Source organism: Daphnia carinata, chromosome 3, assembly GCF_022539665.2.
Source record: "Daphnia carinata strain CSIRO-1 chromosome 3, CSIRO_AGI_Dcar_HiC_V3, whole genome shotgun sequence".
Taxonomy (NCBI): Eukaryota; Metazoa; Arthropoda; class Branchiopoda; order Diplostraca; family Daphniidae; genus Daphnia; species Daphnia carinata.
In genome coordinates this window covers 9,242,767-9,269,570 of record NC_081333.1, presented here as the reverse complement: position 1 = coordinate 9,269,570, position 26,804 = coordinate 9,242,767, and the positions used below count along the sequence as shown (strand labels likewise).

Here is a 26,804-nt window from a genome sequence, read left to right as displayed (position 1 = left end):
AAAAATTAATTACAAAAAGAAACAAAAATGTCAATTCATGTGCACCGTAGTCAACCTCTGTATATTTCTTGCGTATATTAATGGAGACATGAAGAAAAACATAACCGTTTTTAAATTGCTCGTCTTCACGATATTATATTATCTGCTTTTTCTCACGGTAATAAATGCAAATCTTTTGTTATGATTAATAAAAATAGCTTTGAAAGTTCGTTTTACACGGAGATACCTGTTACTTAACCAAGAAAACCAGGGGATGCTAAAACTTGGTCACATCGACTATTGAATTTGAAATGTAGGCGATAATTAGATTGAATTTATTTGGCAGGTTAAATCAACGCTTACACTAGTACAGCTTATTTTTTAAATAGGTCGCAACTTAGCTCAAGATTATTCGTGATCAAGTGGCATGCAATATTTATTCCCAAGTGAATCGTTTTAGACTATATGATTACAAATAACACTTTCAAAAGTTTCTGGTTTATAAAGCAATGCACATGGCATTTTGAAGTTGGTGGGAAAGCACATTAACCATAATATTAAGACAAGAGGGAGATATGGGGCGGCAAAAAGAAAAAAACTCAAAACATAAAAATTCGTGAATTCCAATCGAATAGAAAAGGAGTAGAAACAGGCACGAGGATCGATTCAATTGTCACTTTTACCAAACCACCTCCTTTCTCATAGGGTATAGATACGACAAAAATGAAAACTACTTGCATATGAGAATGGTTGGATCGGAGTATTTGGAGACAAAACGAAAATCATTAGCATGGATTGTGTTAGTAGGTAAAGCACAATCAATTGTGGAAGGGAAAAATAATAGATTAACTGAAAGGTATTCAATAATAGAAAAATCTGCTTAATCCTCTTTATCGGTTCGAATTATGATCAAATAATACGACAAAAAATAATATTTACTTCTTCGGATGTTGTTGCACCTGTTCCGTGCCTGTTTCATTCAGGGCCAGATTGGAATGAGATTGGGCAGGCATGCCCACCTGGGAGGTGGCACTCGTATTAGGACTGCCGGACTGATCAGCGTAGTCTGGGCTTCCGCTGTTGGGGGCATGGCCTTGGCCCCAAATATTGTACTCGAACGAGCGACAAAAGGGCGAAAACATACCTCCGTGATGGGACTGACATGAAAAAGCGGGCCTTAGAGGCCTTTCGAATCCTCTAGGTCCTTGATAAAGACCTGCTTCTGAGCCGTACGAATCGTCCAGTAACGACGGGCGGGACCAAGCTGTTTCGTTACCCCAATAACCATTCTGATGTGGGTGATGGCTAAGACCTGTCAAATTTGCGTCAAGAGAATTCCAACGCTGAAGGCGCGCGGACGAAGAACGGCGTGCTGGATTGTATACAATTGGAGAACTGTAAATTAGCGGAGAATTTGGAGGGTAAGGACAATTGGCTGTCGGATGACCGTGAAGTGACAGACAAGAACGTGCAAGACCAGCCGCTGCAACGGCTTGGTTTGGCAAATGCTGAATGGGTGATATAGGGCTCAACATACAAGAATGATGTGGACAACACATGATGGTAGTGTGAAGCGGATAAGGAGAATCATTGGTGAGAGAAGTTTGGTGAAGCTGGCCAGCTTCATTACTAGGCTCGTTCCCCAAATCTTCAACAGCGTTCTTTTCTACTCCTCCACCACCACCCTGTATACAGCAGTGAATATCACTACGAACTTTTCGTCACCTTCACATTGCAATGGTGCAACAGGTTAAAAACAAAAGTAGGGACTACAGGGTATGACATAAATGGGGATTTAAAATTTTGCGTAGATTGAAATAAATACTTGAGAATAAATGAAAAGCGTCAGCCACTGGTGATTTTGAAAGGTGCAGATTACTTTTTTAACGAAGTGGTGCTGGGGCGACGAAGACTTTGAGGTAGTAGACTGGTGCATGATCGTAAGGAATTCTAAATTGGGTGTGCATGTCGTCTCGCAAAGGCAGATCTACCTGACTGCTATTGCCGCCATCACCGGCACTGCTATCTGCGCACACGTCTGATTGGCCGTCCATGACCACGCTGTTATCTCGAGAAGCTGACGAGCACGGTGGTGTCAACGGCACAGCCGTGATGCTCGCATAAGAGGCATAGTGCGCTGCTTGGTGACCAGCTGGAATTGGAGTCCCAGACTGGATATTCAGATAGGTTAACCTCAATTGATAATGTACGTAGAATTCAGACCATTACCTGGACGTAAGGCTGGAATCCAGGGGAGACGAAATAGTGGCCACTGGAAGACGAAGAATACTGATGGCACTGCGTCTGACGAATGAATGTTAAACAATCAAATTATTACAAAAATTCCCGCTATGAAAAACGATTAAATTAAAAAGGAAAACCATGGCATATTGATGAGGCAAACGGCAAATCATTGCTGACTGATACATCGCATTATTGCTGGAATCGACTTGTCCGTGATCGATCTGAGGTTGTACATCAACAGGCGACACAACTCCTGTGTTGGTGTACATCGTGTTTGCTGCAGGCACTGGCACTGGATTGGCATAGTAAGGATTATTGGCAAGTCGAGAAGGCTGATAAAAGCCGTTTGAACTAGATGACTGCAAAATCGAATTAATCAATTAGTTTGTAAGAGACATTTACTTATTGTTTACCGGTGAACCGTGATTGTTACTGTTGACCCGTTTAATTGCTGGAGCAACGTTAAGTTTACGGTCTCCCCACATTACACAATCATGTTGCACTGAAGCCTTAAATACGGAATCAATAATACAAATAGTAGTATAAAATTCAGATTTAGAAAATAATACTTGTATGGCTCGTCTGGCGTCGGCTTCGCTGAAGAAAGTAACAAAGCCATAAGACTTGTTGCGTGTGTGTTCTGGTATGATTTTGACGTCGCGAATCTTACCAAACCGATGGAACAGCATGATAAGATCACGTTCAACAAGATTCGGCGGGATATTGCCAACAAAAACTCGATTTGATATCAGTCGTCCGGGTGCATTTGAAGGTGGTGAACTGGATGATACGTCATTGTGTCGGGTGACTCCACTGTGACTTGCAATCTTTTCGGACTGTTGATAGGGAAAGATCAAGTTTTCTTTTGTGTCGGTATATCATAGCAACCCACGTGGTCGCGAAAAGTTCGGGTTGCGTTAGCATGGCCTTGAACCACCGCACTTTTCTGCAAAATGTGGAGGGAACACGCGCGACCAAAAATGTTACCCACCCTCCCGCACCCTCACGAAAATATAAATCAAGGTCACATTTAGCTGACCAATCCTCCCTTTTAGAGTAGCAAAATGAGAAAAAAAGTTTGGAATGGAAGTTCTAGATCTAAAAAAATTCTGAACTACATATGTACTTGATCTATTCAACTAGTAGAACTGTACCCCTTAGAGAATTGATCAGGCGACATGGTCGCGTGCAATCGCAAAAGCAAAAATTGTTACAGAATGAACAGAACCATTTATCTGCAACTAACATTACTTTGCTTCCCAAAAAACACATTCCCTAATATATGTGTAATTCGAAAGGCACTCTCTGTACGATGCACTTACCATACTACTTATTCAAGATGACCGGATAGATATTGGGTTCAGTCACTGGTGTGTAGGTATAGAGTGTGCAGAATATGTACAACTAGTCGCGTGCCAGTCGTTGCAACACCTTCGAAGTTTCAAAAGCAACTGCTGAAAAAAAGACTAGTGGCGAGGTCATATCGCAAGGCACAACCTTTCCATGCATTAAGGGCTTCAACCTTCTTTCTCTCCCCATTCCTCCTTTTAGTTGCACCAATCACAAACAAGGAAAATTTAGGCAAACAAGTTCTTTCCCAATGGCAACTCTGTCGGCTTCATTTTTTTTTGCTCTATATAAAAAAAATGGTGGCTCCAACTTTAAAAGTGTTTGCATGTTCAACGATAAATTTGCGGTCTGGAGACCTACACGGCATCGATTCATTACTTTTTTAACGTCCGCCATTATTGAGACGTATGCACTGAAACCAGGCAAACACAACAAGGATTTTCAAAGTAAGGCTACTAATTTTGTATGCAGCCACCGGATCTAGTGGCTGCATCAGTTTACCTATATTAAAAGACTGGAGTTGATTTAAAGTTTCCCTTACGTTTCAATGGTATCCACATATTATGCTTCAGCGATTAGCCATAGCCTTGATTTTATGTTTGGCTGTGCACGTAACTTTTGCGAGAAAAGAGAAAATTCAGCGAAAAGTAGAAAAGCGTACCTGTCTGAGATTAGCACACCTCTGCCTAGTATCAACTCATGATGGTACAAAATTCGCAGACTCCTTTCCGGATATAAGTAAAACCGAAACACGAAAAAGTGATTGAAATTAGTAGCTCTGTGGACTCTCACAAGTTTTTAACCAAATTTCTCGGAAATATGTAACAGAACAACAAAATATGTGTGAAACACTGCTCTAATGAGGAGGTAACTGCTGAAAAAATTTTGGAATTATCTTCAACTTGTCCGTAATAAAGGGTTTCCGGGGGGTGGGATAACCTGTTATTATCGAAAATTAATATTGGAAAATAAGAACAAATTCACAAACATTTTGGCGTTTTCCTTTACTTTTCAATTGAAATTTTGTTCTGTTAACTATTAAGGTAGTATTTTTCAAGTTAAAACTAAAGATTTATTTTCCCAAACAAATGGTACAAATGTCATGAGCACAAAACCCAACTATACAAACCAGAGGCGAAGACGTTTCGTCTCTGATCAATACTCAGCTCTTTCACAGTTACAAATACAAACAATATAGCTCTTCATAGATTTTTTTTTTAGTTTTTTTTTTTTATTCCGAACATTCACGAAGGGGGGAAGAGATTCTTTTCTAAGTTCTTAATTTAACGACCCCCGAAAGGAAAAGCTTGCAATATCCAAGTGTTTCTATGAAGCGGTTCCTCTTTGAACGGAATCTTGTATCTGGCATCTGAAAGGAAAATAGGAGAAAGGATATACTACACTGCCAGACACAACATTGAACACTGGTCCATTACTTTTGGAATAATAATCAGGGGGTGGTAGTGGAGTTGCAGGTTTAGGCCCTGAATCATTTTCTGACAAGGCTTGATTGTACGACTTATATGATTGCCATGTATCTGTCTCTTTACTGTCAGAAGAGTCACTATCCCCCTTCTTTTGATTCTGTCGCCACTTGAGATTATATTGCTTCCTCTTTTCCCTCCTCTGCTCTGGAGTCAGCTTATCCCACCACTTTTTGCATTGTTCCTGATGCCGCTTGCTGATCTCTCCAAATCTTTCTGCCTCATTGATTCTCATTTTCTCCTTCCACATCCTACAAGCGGCAACACAAAACCCATGTTATACAGAACCATAGTTGAATTCAATCAGAGTATCTGAATAAGTACCTGGTCCTTTCTCGCTGCATCTCTCTATATTCGGCACTTTTGGCTACATCAGTTTTGAGTTTTTCTCTCCATCTCTTTTGATGTTCACGAGCTTTGGCACGTTGCTCGTCTGAGGTGATTTTGGTTGCGCATCGTCGAATGGTATTGGTTGACCGATGCATTTCAGACGGAACAGTGTTGTGTATAGATTTACGAGCCGCTGCAAGAGGGTGTAGTCGAGATATAAAACGGTTGTTGTCCATTTTCACCAGCTCGTTTACAATTCTTTAAGTCTACGTGCAGACGAACGATAACAACAAAAATGAACCTTGTGAAAGTTTTGACACAAATTGTTTACTACAACTCCTTTATAGAAACTCCATTAAAAAGCTACAACGTTGTCAAACCATTACCTTGGCTTTTTTGCTTCCTCAATTTCTCGGGTGGAAAATGTGGAAAAGTGGAATTGGGCTCAGCCCCGTGTCCAATTGCTAGGTATTTGGGCCACATGGGTAGATAGTGTTATCTAAAGAATAGGATCCAGCGGGTAACGGTTCTACGTTTTTTTTTAACCAAACCCACCACCTACCCGGGTGTGAGTAATGACCTTACACTTATCCGGGTAATGAAAAACGATACCGATTTCATGTACTGTACGTACCCGGTTTGTACCGCTTTTTACTCTGAATCTTTTACAATTTTTTCACAGTCAAGGTCAAATTTCTTTTGATAAGTTCTTTTAGATAACTCTTTCTACGGAATCACAAAGTAGTGGTAGAATAAAAAATTTTCGAAATGGCTTATAATATTGAAGTAAGATTTTCTGTCGAAACCAAAATTATGGTCGTCTATGGGAAATTTTCCTGTTTGCGCATTTTGGACTACTGGTTGCTGATTAGTAATATCGTCTCAAAAGAAATCTGAAGGCAAATCGGCAATGCTGTGTTCTGTGGAATCCTTTCTGCATGAAAGTCATTTTTCCGCATTTCCGAATACCCGACCACGTGTGTCTGGTTGAGTACAATAAGGCAGCACCAGAGACACGTTTTATACAAAAATGCTCGTATTATTTGAGACCCCTGCGGGTTACGCTGTATTTAAGGTAGAGCGTTAATTTAACCTTTGTACACGGAAGTTACCTAATAATCTTGTTTCATAGTTGTTGGACGAAAAGAAACTGCAGCAAACCGACAATCTTTTTCAAGATTTTCAGACTCCTCAGGGAGCAAGTAAAGTGTGAGTAACCAATCTGATTTTATGTAAACCATGCTTTGCTTATAGTCTTTACTATTTGAAGGGTAAAGTTGAAGCATTTCCAAAAGTTCACTGACACCACAGAAGCATTGTCAGCCACAACAGCTGCAATTGAAGGAAAGCTTTCCAAGACTCTCCGCAAGACGCTAAAGACCCTCTTTGCTGAAGAGGCTCATGAAGCCTTAGCTGTTGCTGATGCCAAACTTGGTTCAGCTATCAAAGGTAATTACAGTTGATATACTGATGTAGAATTAATAAAAAATTCTTTGTTTTTTTTTTTTTACAGAAAAATTACAGATTAACTGCCTGTCAAATTCTGCTATTCAAGAGTTAATGCGATGCATTCGAAGCCAGGCAGACAGTCTCATGGGAGGACTTCCCAAGCAAGAAATGATGGCTATGGCCTTAGGTCTAGCCCACAGCTTGTCTCGATACAAGCTGAAGTTCAGTCCTGACAAAATTGACACTATGATTGTTCAGGTACCATGAGTGTGGTCTTTAACCACATTCTTAATGTGTTATTAATTCTTACTTTGAGCAGGCTGTTTCCCTCTTGGATGATTTGGACAAAGAGTTGAATAATTATGTGATGCGTTGTCGAGAATGGTATGGTTGGCATTTTCCCGAAATGGGCAAAATTATTACCGACAACTTGGCGTTTGTTCGAACCGTACAAACAATGGGAATGAGAACGAATGCCGCAACAACCGATTTGTCTGAAATTCTTCCAGAAGACGTCGAGGAAAAAATCAAGGAAGCTGCTGAAATTTCAATGGGAACGGAAATTGCAGATGAAGATATTATAAATATTTCTCACTTGTGCGAACAAGTACGTTACTCTTCTGTTAAATAGCTTATATTTTTCTAACTAATCTTATCCGTACAGGTCATTGAAATTACCGAATATCGCAGTCAGTTGTATGAATATTTGAAAAGCAGAATGCTTGCCATCGCTCCAAATTTGACGGTTCTTGTTGGTGAACTGGTTGGCGCACGCCTCATCTCTCATGCCGGATCCTTAATGAACTTAGCCAAACATCCAGCTTCAACGGTCCAGATTCTCGGTGCTGAAAAAGCTCTTTTCCGGGCACTTAAAACTAAACATGATACGCCGAAGTATGGTCTTATTTACCATGCGCAGCTTGTAGGCCAGTCGTCCACCAAGCTAAAGGGTAAAGTTTCACGTATGCTTGCGGCTAAAGCTGCCCTTGCGTGCCGTGTCGACGCATTGGGTGATGACGTTAACACAGACCTCGGTACGGAACATCGTGCCAAACTTGAATCACGTATGAGGGTTCTTGAACAAGGAGGCCAAACGCGTATATCAGGCACTGGAAGGCAGAGTGGTAAATTTGACGTGTATCAGAACAAGAGCGAGGTTAGACAATATGATGCTGGTGCGGACTCCACGCTTCCGGTTAAACGCAAGGTAGATGAAGCCGGAGCTGCCACCACTCCAAAACGCGCTAAGATGGAGGTTACAGAAGAAACTCCAGTCTCAGCTGCTGAAGAAGTTGTGGAAAAGAAAAGCAAGAAAAAGAAGAAATCAAAGTCTGAGGAAGCAGCGGAAGAGGCACCTGAGCCTGTTGAAGTAGAAGCAGCAGCTCCTACCGAAACTGTTGAGAAGAAGAAAAAGAAGAAGAAGAAGGCTGCCGAATGATGCAATTGAAGTAATCAATTTTTTAATTTCTCTGTATCGTGAGAAGCACGTTTTTGTTGGATTTAATACATCCGCGACATTTATGCAGTTCGTATGAGGGATTTGACTGACAGATATTTGTTACTATTATTGCATGCATCATAGTGCAGTAAATGTCTGCTTAGTTTTCCACGCTTACAATGTGACTTGATTAAAATGGACATCGAGAAATTATCCGTTTGTCTTATGACGCAATAATATGTTAATAACTACATGCGCTGATAGCTACTTCACGCGGCAAAGGTTGTACAATGCAATGCTCAAACGCGATTAATATGGAAGCGTATGCTGAGTGTTTTTATTACAAAAAATTTTATTCAAATGTTTTGAATATTAAAACAGCTGATACCGGAGATGGACAGCATCTGTCGCCGCTGAACAAGAGAAATCGACAAACGAGATTCTTAACTGAACTTTTATATTCAATGTTGTTGGGCGCCAAGATTAATTCGTCTGCTTTACAACGAGTATCGATGACCACAAAACGGAATTCTTAAAAGAAAGTGCTATTTTTTTGAGAAGCAGAATTATTCGTATGAAACAATAGGTGTGATTAAATGCCTGAACCATCGTAAAGTCGACGGCGATGGTATTTTCCAATATTTAAACAAATCTACTGGAAAATCAAAAACGTAAACAAGTTTCAATAAAAATGCCACGAGGAAAGAAACGTGGTAGTAGGGGAGGAAGAGGCAGAGGCAGACCTCCGGTAAGTAATGTTACTTACATTCCACATGCAGTTTGGTGATGAAAACTTTCTTAAATGAAGCTCTCATGACAAATTGTGAAATGCACATACCTACGTTTTTTGCTAGACTTGTCAATGCAAATTTTAACATTTGTAATAAATCTTATTCTCAGCCGATTAACTATTACTTTGCAGGCAAACCCATCAGCAGTTACTTTGAAGGTTGATGGATCAGTTAAGAAAATTAAATTAGAACCTCAAGCAAGCAGCACATCTTCAATATTTGGTTCTGAAGATATCATTTATGGATCAAACTTTGATGTGTTCCAAGAAGTTATTGTGGAAGAGGCAATCCAGGATATAAATGTTGAAAACAGTCGATCAAATTCACCTATTTCAGTTACAAATGACAGCAATTCCAATGAAAATTCATTAAGTTCATTTTCAGCTTCAGATATTCAGAATAAGTATTGGACAAGAGAAGATCTTACACCATCTGATGTACTACCTGAAAATCTGTTTACTGAAAATGATGATGAGACAAAATCGTTTTCTCTTGACACAAACAATTTTGACACAACAATCAACATAAGTGATGGAACTGGCTTCAGCCTTAATAGCCTTTTTCCCATTAAAGAAGAGCCTGTCGACCCTGAACAACCAAAGTCAAGTGATAATAGTACAGAACAAGTGAAAAAGATTCCAAGAAGAAAAATCAAACAAGAGCCAAATGAAACAGCAGCTCCATCAAAGTAGAAATTTCTATCAATATTCTGTCACCTTTGCCTCACAGTTTATTTTTATAATTTACATAGATTAAGGCAGATGTCTTTGTATGAAGAAATGTCTCTTCTTCGCCAACTTCGACCATTGGCGGAAAAAAATACTCTCAGTCCTGAACTTAGACGGTTATACAGAAAGCTATCGCTGAGAAATACTAGACGATCTATCGGTGTGGAACCATTCAACTTCGATAGACTTATGGCTAAACTCTTGGGAAGAGAATGGCTGTGTCCAACTAGCAATAGCGAAATGCCAAACCAAATAGTCGGCATTTCCAACGTCCTTGATCGATTCCAAAAAAACAACCTATCGGCTGCTTTATCGCAAACACGGCTTAATATTTCTTTCCGAACGAGACTCCTTGGCACAAGTGAAGACCAGATTCCGCAATCGTTTGTTAGTCCTTATACGGGAAGGTAACAATCATTTTTTAAGTATGTCTTATGTTCATGCACTTAAAAATCCTGATTCATTGTTGTCCTCCAAACCTGGAATGTAGAACTCTCAAGCCTTTCATACGGAGAGACTACGAATCTCGCCCTTTGAAGTTAAAGCTTCTTGAAGAAATTCGTAGTAAATGTGCGAGCGCTGAGATAAGGAACTCTGTTTTGAAACCGATCGATTATTGTTATGTACAACCTCAACACATTCCCGCAGTCAATGCAATTTGTAAGGAGTTTTTCTGGTCAGGAATCGATGGTGAGAAAGTGCAATTTTTTTATCACCATAAAAGCGTCCGTTTTTTCTTACGTTTGATTCTACTGCAATTTCTCATGTTAATCTTCTAGTAACGGAATGCTTGGAATACCCGGATTTCAGCTGCGTAGTACTCTATGGCCACGTCATCATTGGATTTGCATTTATGGTACCTGATGTCTCATACAATGAAGCTTACGTAACCTACTTGTTCACACATCCTGAATGGAGAAATGCAGGAATTGCCAAATTCATGCTCTACCATTTGATTCAAGTTAGTGCAAACAATTTCACGGCGCAACAAACGTTAACAATATATACATATGATATTTTTATATATTTTTTTTCCAGAGCTGTATGGGTAAAGATGTTACCCTACACGTTTCCGCTACTAATCCAGCCATGAATTTATACCATAAATTTGGTTTTAAAGTTCAAGAATTTGTTGTGGACTTCTACGATAAATATTTCACAGCTGATTCAACTCAGTGTAAACACGCTTTTTTCATGAGACTTACAAGATAAAGGCTACGTAACTTTCCTTGAAGGTCGCACGTGAAAATCTATGTAATTTGTATACGCAATTTTTTTCTGTTCGTCATGCAGTTAATTTGATTCGTGATAGCTTAATAACAGAAATGGCCATTACATACCTGTAGAGTCCATATTGTTGCGTGAGGAAATGGTTCAACCACGTTGTGATAGCCGCCACAAGCTGTTACATGTAGGAAACACCATAATAATAAGCCTTCGCGAAACCCGAAGCGTAAAAAGAAAAGGTATTCACAAAATAGTCATATTATGCTCTATAACAATATTTCAAAACCAGGATCAAGTGCCTGACTCAACATGAATTATTGTGAGAAAGGCAAAGAGTGTTGTTAGACACTAAAAGGCCAAGGAATCCTAACTCAACGGTTTAATTGAAATTTAGAATCAACTTTGAATCAGCTCGTAGATGAGCGAAAAAGTAAAGCCTACAAGGAAACAATCAGCAATTCTTTTACATCAAAGAAATTATACAGAAAATATCCTTCGTACGATGGTGAACAGAGAACCGTTTAATAGTTTAATTTACTATATTGCCAACGATCACAAAGCTTTACAACAGTTATGTTTCTAATTCTTGAACTAGAATTCGAGTGGTAGTGGAAGAATGGAGGCTACTTGTTCATCAACAGAGTAGCAGGGATAAGACTCGATCAGCAGTGCTTGTAGTATCTCGTCTGGTAATGCAGGACAATCCTCCAGACCCATGTTTACCTTCAATCAAACGTTTTTGATAACGTTGGTATTAATGTTTTTACGAAAATGAATCTTACTAGGAAACTTGCCGCCATTAGAGCTCCAGATGAAAGTGCACATCGGTTACTAGTTTTGAACTCTCCAGTCACCTCTGAATCGCCATCGCCACATAATCCGCAAGCATGGCCAAGCAGTTGTTCAGAAGCACTTAGCGTGATAGTGTTTTCTTGAATAATTAAATTTAGCTTTTCGTTCGGCAGCCACAGATGAAGAGTGTTCTCATTGTCCTGCGTCACTGTCGCCATCACGTTTTCCCTCACGTTAATTTGCATTCGACCTGCCGTAAAATTTACCTCCACTCCATTGATTGATATATTTCCAGTTGCCGAGAAGTCGACCCTGTTTGTTTCTAGCACGACTCGGACTACCATCCCATGACTTCTACTTCTGCTAGCCAGGACAGCATAATTTGCCTTTTTCTGTCGGCAATCAGTCGTCAACAAATGGTAACATTCATTGATGGTGTAGTTGTAATCTACTTCATCATAAGTCTGGATTCGATCAGAATGGACGTAGCACTTATTTGTCTTTGGTTGTATGCTTTTTGTGTAGCCGAATGAATTTGTCATCAACAGTGAAGCATACCGAATCCAGGGTTCGTCAGCTTCTGGAACGTTGAAAAGGATCCGAGGAAGGTATGATTGGCTTGCATTACTATTTTCTTCTTGTGGTACGAAAATTCTTTCATTATAGCGCAGGTATTGAGAATATTCTTCTTTCAGGAAATTCGACAGACTGCGAAATGATTCAATAACCGAACCTGAAGCTGATATATTCCATTCATCTTCTTTTGACAGGTCTTGTGCCGCTACCTCAAGAGCCCACTTTGACGTGGAACCGTTGCGATAGTAAGCCATGATTTCACCTTGAAAAACGTGAATACCATCATCAGTCATTTCTACTGTAGAAATGGTTTCATTAGTTCTGCCTTCTTCCCATTCAACAGTACCGTTGGCTCCAATAATATACTCAATGGTCGCTTCTTGTTGAATAGCTTTTGTGTCAAACGAAGCTGACAAAGCGACAGAGCTGACCGAGCTCTCTTCCCCTAGATAACGAAGGCGGTACATCCGCTGTTGAAAGCTATCTAAGCGGAAATGGCCAGAAGGGCTGCTGAAGTCTTTCATCAAGCTGGATAACCAAGCAAATGGAGGAACGTCTTGTCGCACTTCACTGGTCGTTTCCAGCCGTAAATTCGGAGTCAGCTGAGCGACAGATACGAATGGCGGCCCTGCGGGATGGACATTGTAGAGCCTTAAATTTTCGGAAGAATAATCCGTAGTCTGACTGGTGAGGGTGTATGGCTTGACAGAATAGTATGCTATGTCATACACTCTGCCTGGCGGAATCCACACCAACGAACCATTCAAAATCAAGGAAATTGGTACCCGAATGTCAGCGTGATGCTCTTCGCCAGCTGCCACATGATGGCCACTGAACGGATATTGAATCCTCGATTCGGACGTCCATTTCATTGAAAGGCTGGCTGTCACATTGATTTCCGGAGTTTGATTTATGTGACCAAACGCTGAAGCTAAAGCGGTTAGCGAAAAACTGAATCGTGCGGGCAATCCCAGCTCCGTCGGTACATGCGTCCGGCTGTCGATGAGTTGTTGAAACTTGACGAACCGGATATTGAGATGTTTCGTGAAGAATTGTCGAATCATGTCCTCACGATCGATATCTTCAAGATTTAAAAGTGTCTGCATGGTTGAACCGAGGAGTCTTAGATGAACAAGTCCCACTGTGGATTCGTCGCTAGCCCGGAAAGTAGAAAAAAGCTGATCCCAAAAAACATTGGACTCTGGCTCATTGGTTCGCGGAAGAGCATATCCCGTAAGTTGACTCCAAACATTTTCCATATTATAGTTCCAGATCGATACCTATGCAAAGTTCATGAATAACGACTAATATTACACTACGTCTTTGTAGAAGTTGTTTAACCTTCGCAAGATCGAAGCGGAACGACCCAAGATTACGGAAGAGCTGATGCTCTAAATAAACAGGCAGTGAAGAGTCTCCCAATCTCCAAAATGCCAGCAGTGATGAAAGCCCTGCTGTGTTGTCTTTGATAGACGCATAATGCTCGTAGCCCAATCGATCGGAACAAGGACGCACTAGACCAATGACTGAACGAGCTTTGATTGAACTTTAGAAAGGATATGAAGAGAAAGGTAAATATGAGCATCGCTTTTGTTTGATTATCTGAAATGTTTTTACAACTCACGTGCTTTCATCTTCACCCACATAGATGCTTGAATGGTCAGCCAAGGATCGGATGACATCGCATGTAAATGCTTTAACTTGATGATTGGAGTCAAACCATGTCCGAGAAGCAACTTTATTCCAAATACTCTGAGGAGTTTTCTGATGAAATAGAAGCACTGCAATGGCAGCCATGCGGATTTCAGGTGGTTCTGCTACGTTATCCGCCAGTGAACTTAATAATGGAATCACCTGTTCAGAAAAAATAGTTTATTTTAGAGCGAAAATCTTTCCTCTACAGTTATTGATGCCACTTTGTCTGAAGAAGAATCCATCAGATGTTTAAGGGATGATATTGCTGCTATCCGTATTGCCACATTGTCCCCTCGAAGATATGGAACGAGAAGAAGAAGAACATCGTCAACGCCTAGCGCTCCTAAAGCTATTATTGCTGCTACACGATCGATTGCCGATTGGGCAGTCTCCAGTTCGCGGACCAGAAGTGGCAGAAATTCCTCTGTGATAATTTGAGAATCCGCATTGCAGTTCACTGATGATAACACGCAAGTTGTGTACAGCAAGTCAGCTGTCACCATTAGCGCTGTATGCTTCAACATTTTAGCATTACGTGCTGCTTCGGACAGTATAACTCCCTTTACAGGTAAGAATACATATATTACAAGCTACACATTTCATAATAAAAGTTGATGTAAAAATATTACCACAAAGCGTCGTAATATAGGAATGGTCGGATATTGCAAGGAATGCCCAGAGCTCATCAAGGTCCAGACAGCTTGAAATCCCTCAAGCTTTCGTTGCTCAACGAGGTCCACGACAAAAACAGCCGCCGTATGACTTCCACTAACGGCAACGCAATCGACGAACAAGTCCCTGATGGCCAACATTCACGGATGAATCGTTATGTTGTCAAGCATACAAGTGAGTACGTTAATGATGATGAATGGTAACCTGACGTTTGCATTTTCCTGTTGAAAGCCTTTCTCCCAAATTTCACGCAGTTGCCTTTCGTCCAGGTGGAAGATGATTCGACTGATGATACTCAGTTTTTCAGAGATGTCTTCTTCTGACACTGTAGATTCCGTAAGAATTTGAGCAACTTCTTGTAGGGCCCCTAGCACTGCGTCCATTTCTTTAGTACTAAGAATGGGTAATTTGTAAAAATTTGTGGGCGTAAATCAACAAACATTTAACAAACTTTGGTACACTGACGTCGTCGTCGAAAGAATAAGTTAACTCGTCTATCACTCGTGGCTGCGACATTGACGGTAAAAGATCGCGTATTTTTCCACGTTTTTGTATGATCAAGTTAATGGATTGTTCAATTTTAAGCGCAACGGGCCCCAAGAAGGACATTTCACCGACTCCTTCCATGCGAACAATTGTAGCTTTTTCCTGTGATTCACCGCATACCAAATATTTGTATGCAGTGAATCTCTATAAGTAAAAATTAATTGTAACTAGGGGAGTGCTTCATGGCTTTCGTATGTTAATTTTCCTTAAAGATAATGTAACCTTTAGGGTGCCGTCCGAAAGAAACTTTCGGTGTGATGAAAAAGAAGATGTTGATGATCGGGGATGAGATGAAACTTTTACAGGATCATTTGCGCACTGATCAAAGTCTTTAAGTTTTAGGATTTCGTAAACTTTGGCGGAACGACATAATTCTCCTATAGTTTTATGCGCATCTAAAGCTTGATTTTGGATGACATGATAGAATGGCAGCCTAGTAATTCGCAGCGTCGTGAAGCAATCTCCTGTCACCCCATCCTTTATTAGCATTAGATTGAGTTATAATGTCCTCGCAAACCGGATTAACGCGACTTAATTACCTCCCAAGTGTTTAGTGACGGCACACTGCGCTCACCGAAGACACCTCCGTCTAAACCAGATCGGACACCGGCGACGTCCAGCTGCAAATTGGACACAACTGCCTTCTTCATGTTGACGGACCATGTTGGTTCTTCGCTTTCCACTACCAGGTTAGTTATCTTTGATATAAAATATTATTTGGCTCTTAGTAATAATGTGATTGATTAGACAAAGTCCTCTTGTTAGACGGCGCGGAAAAAGAGCTTAGCCTATTGCCTGGCGCCAGCCATATTGTGTTAAGGGCTTTTTGTGATAGGCGCGCTAGAGTATCGCATGAAAAGGGAACAATAAGCCAGGAAATTGAGCGTGGCAAATACCATAAATATATCGTCTATCGTCATAAAAGTTGCCTTTAAAGAAACGATGTACTCGATCGTGGGATGTTAGCTTGCTGAGTAACGATAGTCTTTTTATCGCAACGCACTGACGTTTTTATAAAGAACTGACCGATCCTTTGTTGTGGATGACGGCAAAAGGACTGAGGAGGTGGAGCGAATCGCCGATGGCCTCTTCAACTCCGTTAGATAGCCGAACTGGAAACAAAATCGGATCGGAAGACTTGCCTCTGTAATTACCATCGCGCGTGAACCGTATCTCAGAGAGCTGGTATCATACAAGGACGGTAAGAAATGAATAAGATACGTGATGTTGTTATCCCATTTTTAGTGCTTATTTTTCAATCAAACATTTAGTACAAAAACATCTAGTCTACCTTGAGCATTAGTGTTTCATCGTCAATGCTTTGGACTGTCAACTTCCCAATGATTTGAACGGCTGCGGATTGATAACCCGCTTCCTGGAAGCCAGTCACCAACAAACCACTGTAATCATACAGGTATTCGCTTCCAATTTCCCATCCTTTCAAATGAAACTTGATCAAACAACACAACTCGCACGCAAAAGAATTAAGTTGGGAACAACGATAATACCTTGGCACAAAACGTGTGACGCCAGTAGGCGGACTAAAATAAAAAAGAACACGCAGCTAAAAACAAATCAAATGCAAAATGAGATTCAGTCAATTGACTTACGGAAAAAAATCAACGCGTGGCGGAGGCTATGGAGCATGGTCCTGTTCCCGCACGAGCTGAAACACGAATGTCGTAACGCATGGATGTTGGACGCGCTCGATCGATACGCCTATAGAAGAGCATATTCTACGCGATCGGGTCAGCGCGTCTAAGACACGCTCCATTGGGCAAAGAAGGGGAATCGGACTTTTATATAAAGACCAATCAGCGAGTTCTCAAATTGAACCCCTCTCTTCCATCTAAGCATGTCAATCATCAGCCAACGGTTCAATACTTCATTATTGAAAAGAAACTGCTGCTGAAAAGCGATCAGGACCATGTGTATTTATGATTTTTTCCGCTATTGGATTGCCCTTTTAGATGCTACATAATTTAGGGCATCCAACTTGATTGAGGGAAATGATTCGTCGATGACGATGTCAGAGCCAAATGTCTGAACTGCAATCGCCGCCGGGATATCTGTTATTAGCCAATTTCAATCAAAATAAAGCTCTATTGGAAGTGGAGCGACACAGCTTACATACCGGATTTCGTGAGCAAGAACCGGTCCGCCTGGCTCGGCGCCAAAATCAACCATTAGTTTCGGATTAATCTTGAGACCGCCAACATTGACGTCCACGTCAATCTGCAACAAAACGGATCCTTTTCTAAATACAATTAACAAACTAATTATTTACGATTGAGGGCTGGGCTGATGTTGGGCTAAACCTACTCGACCATATCCGGATAGAATTGACGGTCCCACGGACTGAATAGCGACGTTGTAACGTACAATCTCCTACCATCCAGTGAGAGCTGAAGCATCTGAGGCCCACCATAGAATCTTTTCCCATTCACAACCAAGGGTTCCGGCTATTAATTAAATTACATTATTCAATACTCATTGGATCCGAGCCATTTTTTAATGAGAAAAAGATGTTGCCAACCGACCGCTTTGACATTGTCTTCCAAGATAGTTACACCCCCACCACTCACTGCACTTCCACCAACATAAGTCTGGCCTACCAGTCGAGGTTTAGTTGGGTCGCTTATATCATACTGTCGGATATCACCTGGAAAAATGGTACACCTATTACATTTCATAATTGTAAATGTTAATCAAAAAATTGTAATACCTTGCACCCAGTTTGACAGATAGAGAAAGCGATCGTCCAATGATATTAATATGTCAGTGATTATTCCAGGCATGGATGGAAGAGCCCAGCCGGACACTTTCCATGATGGCACATCGATGACTTTATCCGCCTTCCATGTTCCGTCTTCCACTTGATGAAAACTATTGGTATATATTTACTTAAGTAGAAAAGAAAACTGTTAAATTGAATTTGAATTTTGGTAGGTACCGAAAGACATTGGCTGTCAATGCACAACCAACGAATCCAGTTTTGGCCGTCGGTTCATGGAGGAAACGGATTTCAAGTGGCATCAGACCTTCACTACCCAAATCCAAGGTTTGGATTCGTTTTCGTTCTTTCCAGTCCCATACGTGTAGAGATTGACCATACATGCCTTTAGGAACCAGATGTCGTTGAGCCAACTACGTGAAAATATATAATCCCACCAAGTCCTTGACATACCTGTAGCCACGTGATCCATGGAGAATCCAGTACAAAAAGCTGAAGGAGAACCCCACTCCGAAGAAATCTAGAATAATGATTCAGAAGAATGGTAGAAACATCTAGATATAGAACCAAAACCGCGTTTACACCAACCATAACGTTATGCCGGGGCTGATACCAGAAGTCATAACCGAAATTCGTGGACGTCTCACTCCACAAGCCTTCAATAACATCAAGTTTAGGTACAGTTCACATTTAAGAATAAACAAGAATCTTTCAATTAACCTTTAACTCTCCATTCCTTTGCATCGATCAACAGAAAAGAGCCTTTGGCTTCCCGACGTGCATTTCCCATTGTAGACACCATCACATTTCCGTCAGCAAGGCAGTGAAGAGTATGTGGCGCGCTAAGATCGAGATCATGCAGTTCATTTGGCTCGATAATCTACAAAAAAATCAGTCATGTTCAGTCAAGCTAGATCATTAAATACCAGAAGAAAAATCTTGGTTATAATTTTACCTTGTGAATTTCAGGAGCTCTTGGGTTTTTGGAAACATTGATTGCATAAATCCGGTCGCTAATCAGGCCGGCAAAGACGATATAATCACGTGATTGTGAGGAATCGTTGTAGCAACTGCTACAGGAATTCCAACCACTGTGATGTAATTCGTCATTCTCGTAAGGCATAAAAGTACGGTGGATTACCTATAAAGAATTCAGAAAAACTTTATATCTTAACTGTGTGCTTTTGTTTTTCAGACATTCATTCACTTGGCTGTAAGTTGGACTGCTAGGATCGACGTCAATCGTGGCTACGTAATCATGCTTGCCCTTTTTCCCCTGAATGCACGGTATGTAAAGAATTTTCTCCGGAGAACCTTTCATTGCTTCCAATGGCGTTGCGTAACCGGGACCGCATCCGCAGCCTTTCTTTGCTTCGTCTAAACATTACCAAATTCCACGTTTAGTTTGATATAACAAATAATTTGGTATTTTGCCAAAATGTGCCACAGTAGCAATCAACTATCAGGGTAGGGAGCTTACTTTACGGGCCATGGGAGACACAGACCTGAGAAATCAATTCTGCTACTAAAAAAAAAACGAACAGGAGATAACACGACTATGTCAAACAGCCCACTGGTAGGGCAAAACCGTTCTTCTAGAAATCGAAAAACATTTACCTTCCATGATGCTTTCTTAAGTAAAACAAACAAGTGTTTTGTAAGGGTAGGAATATAATTAGTAAAATCCGAGGATCGCCTTCATCCGTCGTACTTGATAAAAATTTGTCAATTGATACTAAAGTAAAATCTGCTGTCTAATGCAACAGCGCTACAAGCGGCCAACCAATACAGTATTTGCTTTTTCTCAACCATTTAGCAGCGGAATGAAAATAATAAAACTTTCTCCATTCCGCGTGTTATACACTGACTTTCTATTAATTCCTTAAAATTTTCGAATTTCGTGTGTCTTTTCTTTGTGTTTATAGCACATTATTACGACTACCGTTAGAAAGCGAAATAATAAATGATAAAAGAAATCTTCTGGTGTGCCCACTACACCGTGATGCCAACCACCTGTCTTACACTTGTTAACGGTAAAACATTAACAAGTACCGAAATTTTTGCGTTGGAATAAAAATTCGGCACTACTTGAACATAACTTTAAAAAAACTACTGTATTTAAAATTTATATTACTATTAACACGGCAGACTGGTACATAACCTTATTTGGAATCGCTAGTAATATTATATCTGGCAACATAGCATTAAGAGAAAGTTATGTATAGCCTTAAGGTTTTTAAAAGAAACGTTTTTAGTCTAAACATGACAAACAAGTAAAAAAGACGTCCTAAAATATTGCTGAAATTTCCATACTTTTCGTGTGTGTCAAAAAGAACCTGATGCTGATCTCTTATTGTTTCAAGAATTAGGAAGATGAATAGTGGTAAATTGGATGAGACTATGGCTGAGTCTTCAAGCAGGTTCACAGTAAAAAATTATGTTGATATTGTGGAAAAGCAAAAGCATCAGTACGATGCATTCTTCTGCCTTAAGTTATGGAGACCAAAACCTAGCTTACAACCTGAAGCAACCAAATTCATCATCGAAAAAATACTTAACAGCCCACAGATGAAGGACACTATTCATCAGGTTTCAAAAGTCATTTCACATGTACTAGTCATTCAACTAAATCTTTTGCTGTGCATATCCTATGTTTATGTAGTTTCTTCACGAAGGACACAGTAATCTCAAAAATTATGAAGAAGTTGTTGCGCAAATAAAAACCATTTTGGAAGATATGGGTCATACTTATAAGTTTAGTACTGTTCGACTAATTGGATTTTTCCTTGCCAAGCTACTGAGAAATCTCTATCAGGGTGTGGCAATTAACAATGCTGGTGTCTTAAAGGTCCTAGTATGGTTATTTAGAATAAACTTCAAAATCCTTATATTTCTTTTCTTACAGCTTAGTAAGGCAATGTCCCAGGGACCTGTTTTACTTCTACCTACACATCGAAGCTATGCAGATTTCTTACTCATCTCATATTTGTGTTATACTATGGATATCCCGCTTCCTATTATTGCAGCTGGAATGGGTAAAAAAAAGCCATGAACTTCCATAGACTTAATCATAAATGTTAGGTTTCAACAGATTTTAAAGGAATGAAGTTTGTGAATCGGATGCTTCAAAACGCCGGTAGAGTATAGAAAATACCGTTTACTGTAACACATAAGCTAACTCATTTTTTGTCAGGAGCTTTTTACATCAGGCGTTCTTTTGGTCATGACCAGCTTTACTGGGCTGTGGTGTCTCAGTATATACAATACCATATCGTAAACTTTCAAGCCCCCATCGAATTTTTCCTGGAAGGAACACGAAGTAGGAACGGTAAAAGTTTACCCCCCAAGACAGGTAAATAAACTGTACCATAGTCGTGTGTTTCACATGGCAAACAAAAAGATAAACCTTATCTTGTATCCTGTTTTTCCGTTCAGGCCTGTTATCTATGGCGCTTGAACCTTATTTTAGGGGAGATGTGCCCGATGTTCAGATTTGTACCGTCAATATTAGCTACGAACGCACGCTTGAAGAAAAGCTATATGCGTACGAGACCCTAGGAGTCCCTAAGCCAAGAGAGAGTACCTCGGTTAGAGCACACATTATAATAAATACATTTTTGCGTTAGAGAGATCACACTTCCTTGTTACAACAAGGGTTTTCTCAGCGCTGTTGGCAAGATCAGAGGGCAGAATTATGGTCAAATCTACATTAACATCTCAGATCCAATTTCAGTTCGAGATCATATTAGTAAGCGCACTGAACCAAATTGGAACACTCCTTCGTTTCGCTTTTCGTTGAGTGAATACGAAAAAGATAGTATTCACTGTTTGGCCTGGTCTTTGATTCGTAAGCAGCAAAAAGAAGCTATTACTCCGGTTTCCGCCATTGTGATGTCGGCGCTAACGGTGAATAAACAGCTCGGAATTGAGCAGCTCGCTCAGTTGGTCATTCTGATGAATTCGCTGTTGGCAAAATATGGAACTCCGTGTCTAATCCAGAGTATGTATCTACAAACTTAGCACTTAAATGGCCCACTGGTTCAATGATAATAATTTTCGTTCTATTTTTTTAGATGAAAGTGCAGTTCAATCTGTCAAAGACTGTCTTGATGTCCATAAGCTAATTATTCATCCTGCCACTGATGGATTGTTTAGTTGCCAGACAACACTCCGGGAAGGTGAAGACGTTCAGACGGAGGCAGCAAACCGTCTAGTTTTACAGCAGTATACGAATCAACTGCTAGGTCCTCTAATCAATGTTGCTGTGTTTAGCTTAATCGAAGCCAGCGATCCCCAAGAATCTAGTAATTTCAGATGTTACAAATCGCGTTTCATGAGATAACTTATTTTCATCTTTTAATTTTAGATATCATCAGTGAATCTGCGTTTTTTGCAAAGTATTTTAAAAACGAATTTGTTTTGATCGGCAACTTAACTCAACAGGTAATATATTATCCTGGTTTTCTTTACCTATCCGTATATGTAATAATTTTAATTTAGGAATTGGCTTCCTTTCAAGAAAACATAACGAACGAAATGCTCAAAAGGATATTGCGTGCCTTACTCCAACCATATTTAGAATCTTACTTTATTATTCTGAATTTGATTGTCATGGTAAGTTAAAGCTTTTCAGTTTGATTTATCCTTCTGCACTGTAGTGGCTACAAAATTTCTGCTTACCCTGGGCCTGTTCATCTATACTGTTATCAGTTGACAAACTATGCCGCGTACAGAATACCTTGTTCGTGGAGTATCTATAGACAAGCTATACGTCTCGGAACGTAATCTCTGATAATATACGTAAATCCGTGGTTAAACAAGCATGCGCCCCAGAAATTTGTAGCCATTGCTTGGTTAAGTTGCATAGGTTCAGATTCCTTTGATTTTCTTTTTTAGGGATTTTCAACCATCAGTGAACTTACGCTTCAATACAGGAACATGGTTAGCACTGCTTTGGAGGAGGGTGCTAGCAAATTTCCTGAAATATTGGCAATTGATAAAATATATCGGCATGTACTCAACCTTGTAGCCAACGGTCATCTTCGCGGAGTAAAAACGTAAAGTCTAAAACGAACTTGTTGGTTCACGTAAGATTAAGCACAAAAACATATATTTTACAGGAATCAAACTACGAGCTACCATCAGATAGATGACATATCACCGATAATCGTTCACATAGGTAACACAAATTTTGTTTGTTTAGAAATCAAAACAATTATGCATTTCCTTATCGTTAGAACCTTACTTGGATGAAGGACTAAAACTATTTATGACATCGCGTCGTAAAAAAACTGCCGTAATGCAATCACATCTTTAAAAGCATTTTGTTGGCAAAACGCCTGCGTTGTATTGTTTTCTCACGTAGACACAGTTGTGTCACAGATATTAAGGTGCTTTTTCGATTTTCTCAAGGTATTTCTTTCTTTCTTTGTCGATTGTTTCATTTGCATAACTTAGATCTTTGGCAGGATCGTCGTCATTCAGATTACTAGTGACCGGCTGTAATAGTAAACCAACAGATTATTTGTATTTTAAAATTAGTTGTAGCTATTATAAATTCTGTATCAACATTTTCGCGGCTCAAGGGATTGAAGCGTAAATGGTGGTGGGTATACATTAACGATTTTAAATTTCACTTACCAAATGAGCGAACTGTATTTCAAATGTGTTGTGTAAGTAGTTGATATCACTTTTATTCTCACCACCTTTTGGAATTATTACAGGAGAACTCAAATCGAATCGAAGCGGATGGCTATGAGATAATAGGTTGTTTTATAGAAATCCATGCCGTCCAAAGTCCGAATCATTACCTAAATTTTGTTGTAAATGCCAAGTGTGAAAATAGATCTTTAGCCACCTTCATTGTGGTCCGATCTTTTCTGGTGCAAAAAATCAAATGACCATCAACTATGGTAGCATAGTGTTTTGCGATTCGACAAAGAATGAGCTTTTTCTCAGTTGATAAACTCTTTATCATAAAATCCGGTGAGTTTAAAATTTATTTAAAAGTGAAAAAAAAAACTAGAATGGATTTTTAATACCTCAAAAAGATCGTATTTCGTCCCTAAAATTCCGAATGCAATAACAGTCTTTTGTTCTGCCTCGAAGTTTATCTTAAGTTCTTCTATACGTTTACAGGCATTCCATAGATCGTGAACATCCACAAGATCTATAACAAACAATACAGAAATCCTTTCCAGCTCTTCGTTTTTCGTTAACAGATTAATGAAATTAATGTTCGCAGTGTCGACTTCCCAGATGTAACAGATGTCTTTTACCTGAAGATATAGAGTAAGATGCTGCAAAAGGTTTTAAAAATTATATACTATTTTGCCACACACACCATATGTTTGTTAGTCCTTCGAATATACGTGTATTCCACAGGAAGTGAAACCTTAGGCTCATCATCTTTGTCCAGAAAAGCATGAATCAAAGTAGTTTTCCCCTAGATTAAAATGTATTAACAAGTACATTTAAAATACAGATATATGGTATTAGCATTACGGATTTAGGAGCTCCCACTAAAAACAGAGTTTGGATTTCCGGTTGCCCATTACGTTCATAATTATTCAGCCCTTCTTTTACAGCGATGCTCCAAAGCTCCTCTGGTTTATTCATTTTCACCGTATAGTAGCTGAATTTAAATTTTCTTCGTTATTACCTAGTTTCAGTATAAAAATTAAAAACTTAAAATGCTACCTCAGTGAACGTGAACTTCAGAGACCAGATGTTTAGAAGTCAATTGCCGATACCGCTGGCAACGTCGAACTTGTTATGGTTTGACGGTCGTTGGTTGTCATAGTTACGGTTAAGTGACACCGTCCAACTATCGGGTCGGCAAATCATGTACGTACCGGGGAGGTATTTTGGGTTACTTGTAACTAAGTGAGTTCGTTTCACGAAAGAGAAATGTTGACTATATTAGCTGTCAATGTTATTTTGTCCATCGGAGGTTCCTTGGTGATCCTAAATGTAGTTCCCAAGTTCAGGGACATGTTTATAAAAGCCCATCTTTCTGGAGTGGATTTGAATAAGAAAAACAGGCCGGAAATGTAAGTTCTTTTATACAATTGTCCGTGATGAAAAAGGAAAACATTCTGTAAAACCATATGTAGACCTGAGGCTGCAGGAGTCATCAGTAGCTGCATTTTTCTCATTGTGATGTTCATATTCATTCCCTTCCCGTTCAGCAAACATTTCTTCAACAAAGAATGGGGATTTCCTCATCAAGAGGTATTTATTTCTGGCTCATGGAAGTTTGATTCATTTTTGTAAAATAAAAAAAAAATTTCCAACAGTTTGTTCAGTTTATTGCAGCATTACTTTCAATTTGCTGCATGGTTCTCCTTGGATTTGCTGATGATGTTCTGAATTTGAAATGGAGGCATAAACTGTTGCTGCCAACTGTGGCTTCTCTGCCACTTCTGATGGTCTATTATACTAATTTCAACTCAACGACAATAATCATACCAAAGCCCCTGAGATTTTTGCTTGGGCATGATTTGGATTTGAGTAAGAGTATTTTTGGTTATACATATATATTATTTTACACACAGTAAGTTGTAAATGCACTTTTCTGTGTACTCCAGGTTTCCTGTACTATGTTTATATGGGAATGTTAGCTGTTTTTTGTACTAATGCCATAAACATCTATGCGGGAGTCAATGGATTGGAAGTTGGCCAGTCTGCTGTTATTGCTGCTTCCCTTATTCTGTTCAATGTTATTGAACTGAATGGAATTTGCTGGCACAACCATTTATTTTCCCTTTATTTTATGATTCCTTTCTTTTTTACCAGCTTGTCATTGTACCAGTTCAACAAGTAAGCATGTGTTTGCTACAGACTTATGATTCAGATGAAGCAGAGGTCTTTGTTTCTTACCTACATTTTAGATATCCAGCTCGTGTCTTTGTTGGTGACACCTTCTGCTATTTCTCTGGAATGACGGTGGCAGTAGTAGCTATTCTTGGACACTTTAGCAAAACCGCTTTGTTGTTCTTTATTCCTCAGATTGGCAACTTTATTTTCTCGTTACCTCAACTCTTTCACATCTTGCCTTGCCCACGACATCGCTTACCAAGGTTGTGAAAATTTGTTTGAATCTAGTTATTTTACATCAAGCCACTGTTTACTTTTTACAGGTTAAACCAAAAAACTGGCTATTTAGATCCTAGTGTTTTCCAGTTTAAAGAAAAATCGTTGACCAGTTTGGGTTGTCTAGTCTTAAAAATATACCAGCTTTTAGGCTTAGTTAAAGTGGAGCATGCAGAAAAAGATGGGGAGATGTCTCAAAGCACTAACTGCACGTTAATAAACTTGGCTCTTAAGTTGACGGGGCCAAAACACGAAAAGACTTTAGCAGCCAATCTGATGGTCTTACAGGTATTTTCTTTTTTGTTTCGTATTGTCACATCCCATGGTTTCTCATTATTAGTCTTTCCGCAGGTTATGTGCAGTGGGTTGGCTTTCATTATAAGGTACCCTTTGGCGAGCTTATTTTATGACTGCTAAGTGTTCCTGTTGGGCTAAAGATTCTTTTCGGTACGTGTGTCATTTCACAAAAACCTCATAAAAGCGAAAAATAAATGATAGCCAATAAAACATAAGGCATATGCTATTTGTGGGTTACCAGTTTTACTGGTGACTAGTCAAAAATTCTTATTCTTGTCACAACAAATTTCTTTGTGCATGGTCGAGAACGTAAAAAAAGGACTGTGTAGATGGTAAACATTTTAAATGAAAGTTTCTTAACCACTTGCATAAATCTAA

The 26,804-nt window shown here is 39.6% G+C and overlaps 9 protein-coding genes and 1 long non-coding RNA gene across 13 annotated transcripts; 5 read left to right on the top strand and 5 right to left on the bottom strand.

Annotated features, from left to right (window-relative positions):
• Nucleotides 1-355: 355 nt before the first annotated feature.
• LOC130685527 (uncharacterized) lies at nucleotides 356-3,713 on the bottom strand. The gene is made up of 7 exons (XM_057508835.2): nucleotides 3,546-3,713; nucleotides 2,793-3,059; nucleotides 2,637-2,732; nucleotides 2,361-2,582; nucleotides 2,209-2,283; nucleotides 1,971-2,150; nucleotides 356-1,664 (listed from the first exon to the last, which is right to left on the bottom strand). The coding sequence occupies exons 1-7, from the start codon at nucleotides 3,546-3,548 to the stop codon at nucleotides 915-917; spliced, it is 1,593 nt and encodes a 530-aa protein (XP_057364818.1). The 5' UTR covers nucleotides 3,549-3,713; the 3' UTR covers nucleotides 356-914.
• A 1,138-nt stretch (nucleotides 3,714-4,851) lies between these two features.
• On the bottom strand, nucleotides 4,852-5,755 carry LOC130685556 (golgin subfamily A member 6-like protein 22). Of its 2 annotated transcripts, XM_057508870.2 has the most exons (3): nucleotides 5,382-5,755; nucleotides 5,010-5,308; nucleotides 4,852-4,942 (listed from the first exon to the last, which is right to left on the bottom strand). In XM_057508870.2, exons 1-3 carry the CDS (start codon nucleotides 5,621-5,623, stop codon nucleotides 4,857-4,859), a joined length of 627 nt encoding a protein of 208 aa, XP_057364853.1. In that variant the 5' UTR covers nucleotides 5,624-5,755; the 3' UTR covers nucleotides 4,852-4,856. The 2 variants fall into 2 exon arrangements, with proteins under 2 accessions (XP_057364853.1, XP_059350297.1); XM_059494314.1 differs by having other exon boundaries at nucleotides 4,852-5,308.
• Nucleotides 5,756-6,311: 556 nt separating this feature from the next.
• LOC130685529 (nucleolar protein 58-like) lies at nucleotides 6,312-8,357 on the top strand. The gene is made up of 6 exons (XM_057508840.2): nucleotides 6,312-6,462; nucleotides 6,520-6,596; nucleotides 6,658-6,836; nucleotides 6,901-7,094; nucleotides 7,156-7,443; nucleotides 7,501-8,357. The coding sequence occupies exons 1-6, from the start codon at nucleotides 6,418-6,420 to the stop codon at nucleotides 8,272-8,274; spliced, it is 1,557 nt and encodes a 518-aa protein (XP_057364823.1). The 5' UTR covers nucleotides 6,312-6,417; the 3' UTR covers nucleotides 8,275-8,357.
• A 451-nt stretch (nucleotides 8,358-8,808) lies between these two features.
• LOC130685530 (cysteine-rich protein 2-binding protein-like) lies at nucleotides 8,809-11,031 on the top strand. The gene is made up of 6 exons (XM_057508841.2): nucleotides 8,809-9,022; nucleotides 9,197-9,753; nucleotides 9,817-10,200; nucleotides 10,284-10,483; nucleotides 10,573-10,754; nucleotides 10,832-11,031. The coding sequence occupies exons 1-6, from the start codon at nucleotides 8,966-8,968 to the stop codon at nucleotides 11,003-11,005; spliced, it is 1,554 nt and encodes a 517-aa protein (XP_057364824.1). The 5' UTR covers nucleotides 8,809-8,965; the 3' UTR covers nucleotides 11,006-11,031.
• A 487-nt stretch (nucleotides 11,032-11,518) lies between these two features.
• On the bottom strand, nucleotides 11,519-16,948 carry LOC130685509 (uncharacterized). The gene is made up of 14 exons (XM_057508811.2): nucleotides 16,912-16,948; nucleotides 16,810-16,842; nucleotides 16,593-16,738; nucleotides 16,328-16,483; nucleotides 15,841-15,999; nucleotides 15,524-15,778; nucleotides 15,207-15,445; nucleotides 14,960-15,148; nucleotides 14,713-14,881; nucleotides 14,305-14,643; nucleotides 14,013-14,242; nucleotides 13,730-13,934; nucleotides 11,803-13,668; nucleotides 11,519-11,743 (listed from the first exon to the last, which is right to left on the bottom strand). Exons 1-14 carry the CDS (start codon nucleotides 16,946-16,948, stop codon nucleotides 11,612-11,614), a joined length of 4,155 nt encoding a protein of 1,384 aa, XP_057364794.1. The 3' UTR covers nucleotides 11,519-11,611.
• A 262-nt stretch (nucleotides 16,949-17,210) lies between these two features.
• On the bottom strand, nucleotides 17,211-19,798 carry LOC132087861 (methanethiol oxidase-like). The gene is made up of 12 exons (XM_059494730.1): nucleotides 19,653-19,798; nucleotides 19,243-19,412; nucleotides 18,991-19,176; nucleotides 18,756-18,915; nucleotides 18,624-18,691; nucleotides 18,489-18,555; nucleotides 18,255-18,420; nucleotides 18,027-18,187; nucleotides 17,842-17,963; nucleotides 17,624-17,763; nucleotides 17,436-17,558; nucleotides 17,211-17,370 (listed from the first exon to the last, which is right to left on the bottom strand). Exons 1-12 carry the CDS (start codon nucleotides 19,657-19,659, stop codon nucleotides 17,331-17,333), a joined length of 1,410 nt encoding a protein of 469 aa, XP_059350713.1. The 5' UTR covers nucleotides 19,660-19,798; the 3' UTR covers nucleotides 17,211-17,330.
• On the top strand, nucleotides 18,056-20,011 carry LOC130685577 (uncharacterized). Its single transcript, XR_008999617.2, has 4 exons — nucleotides 18,056-18,193; nucleotides 18,251-18,362; nucleotides 18,427-19,162; nucleotides 19,231-20,011. It is a non-coding gene; the product is annotated as an uncharacterized LOC130685577 (long non-coding RNA).
• A 285-nt stretch (nucleotides 20,012-20,296) lies between these two features.
• Nucleotides 20,297-23,895, top strand: LOC130685520 (dihydroxyacetone phosphate acyltransferase-like). 3 transcript variants are annotated; one of them, XR_009420749.1, is made up of 14 exons: nucleotides 20,297-20,624; nucleotides 20,698-20,883; nucleotides 20,941-21,070; nucleotides 21,127-21,171; nucleotides 21,229-21,387; nucleotides 21,471-21,622; nucleotides 21,690-22,035; nucleotides 22,109-22,339; nucleotides 22,402-22,478; nucleotides 22,536-22,649; nucleotides 22,932-23,092; nucleotides 23,156-23,214; nucleotides 23,273-23,425; nucleotides 23,504-23,895. XR_009420749.1 is itself a non-coding variant. In XM_059494803.1 (13 exons), the coding sequence occupies exons 1-13, from the start codon at nucleotides 20,409-20,411 to the stop codon at nucleotides 23,350-23,352; spliced, it is 1,956 nt and encodes a 651-aa protein (XP_059350786.1). In that variant the 5' UTR covers nucleotides 20,297-20,408; the 3' UTR covers nucleotides 23,353-23,895. The 3 variants fall into 3 exon arrangements, 1 of the variants encoding a protein (XP_059350786.1); XR_009420748.1 differs by having other exon boundaries at nucleotides 23,273-23,447; XM_059494803.1 differs by having other exon boundaries at nucleotides 23,273-23,895.
• Nucleotides 23,358-24,790, bottom strand: LOC130685549 (cytoplasmic dynein 2 light intermediate chain 1-like). Its single transcript, XM_059494804.1, has 6 exons — nucleotides 24,735-24,790; nucleotides 24,540-24,669; nucleotides 24,379-24,480; nucleotides 24,077-24,313; nucleotides 23,846-24,003; nucleotides 23,358-23,787 (listed from the first exon to the last, which is right to left on the bottom strand). Exons 2-6 carry the CDS (start codon nucleotides 24,651-24,653, stop codon nucleotides 23,661-23,663), a joined length of 738 nt encoding a protein of 245 aa, XP_059350787.1. The 5' UTR covers nucleotides 24,654-24,669; nucleotides 24,735-24,790; the 3' UTR covers nucleotides 23,358-23,660.
• Nucleotides 24,791-24,830: 40 nt separating this feature from the next.
• On the top strand, nucleotides 24,831-26,641 carry LOC130685537 (UDP-N-acetylglucosamine--dolichyl-phosphate N-acetylglucosaminephosphotransferase-like). Its single transcript, XM_057508848.2, has 7 exons — nucleotides 24,831-25,087; nucleotides 25,151-25,268; nucleotides 25,334-25,547; nucleotides 25,625-25,856; nucleotides 25,928-26,116; nucleotides 26,177-26,417; nucleotides 26,481-26,641. Exons 1-7 carry the CDS (start codon nucleotides 24,945-24,947, stop codon nucleotides 26,544-26,546), a joined length of 1,203 nt encoding a protein of 400 aa, XP_057364831.1. The 5' UTR covers nucleotides 24,831-24,944; the 3' UTR covers nucleotides 26,547-26,641.
• The last annotated feature ends 163 nt before the right edge of the window (nucleotides 26,642-26,804 follow it).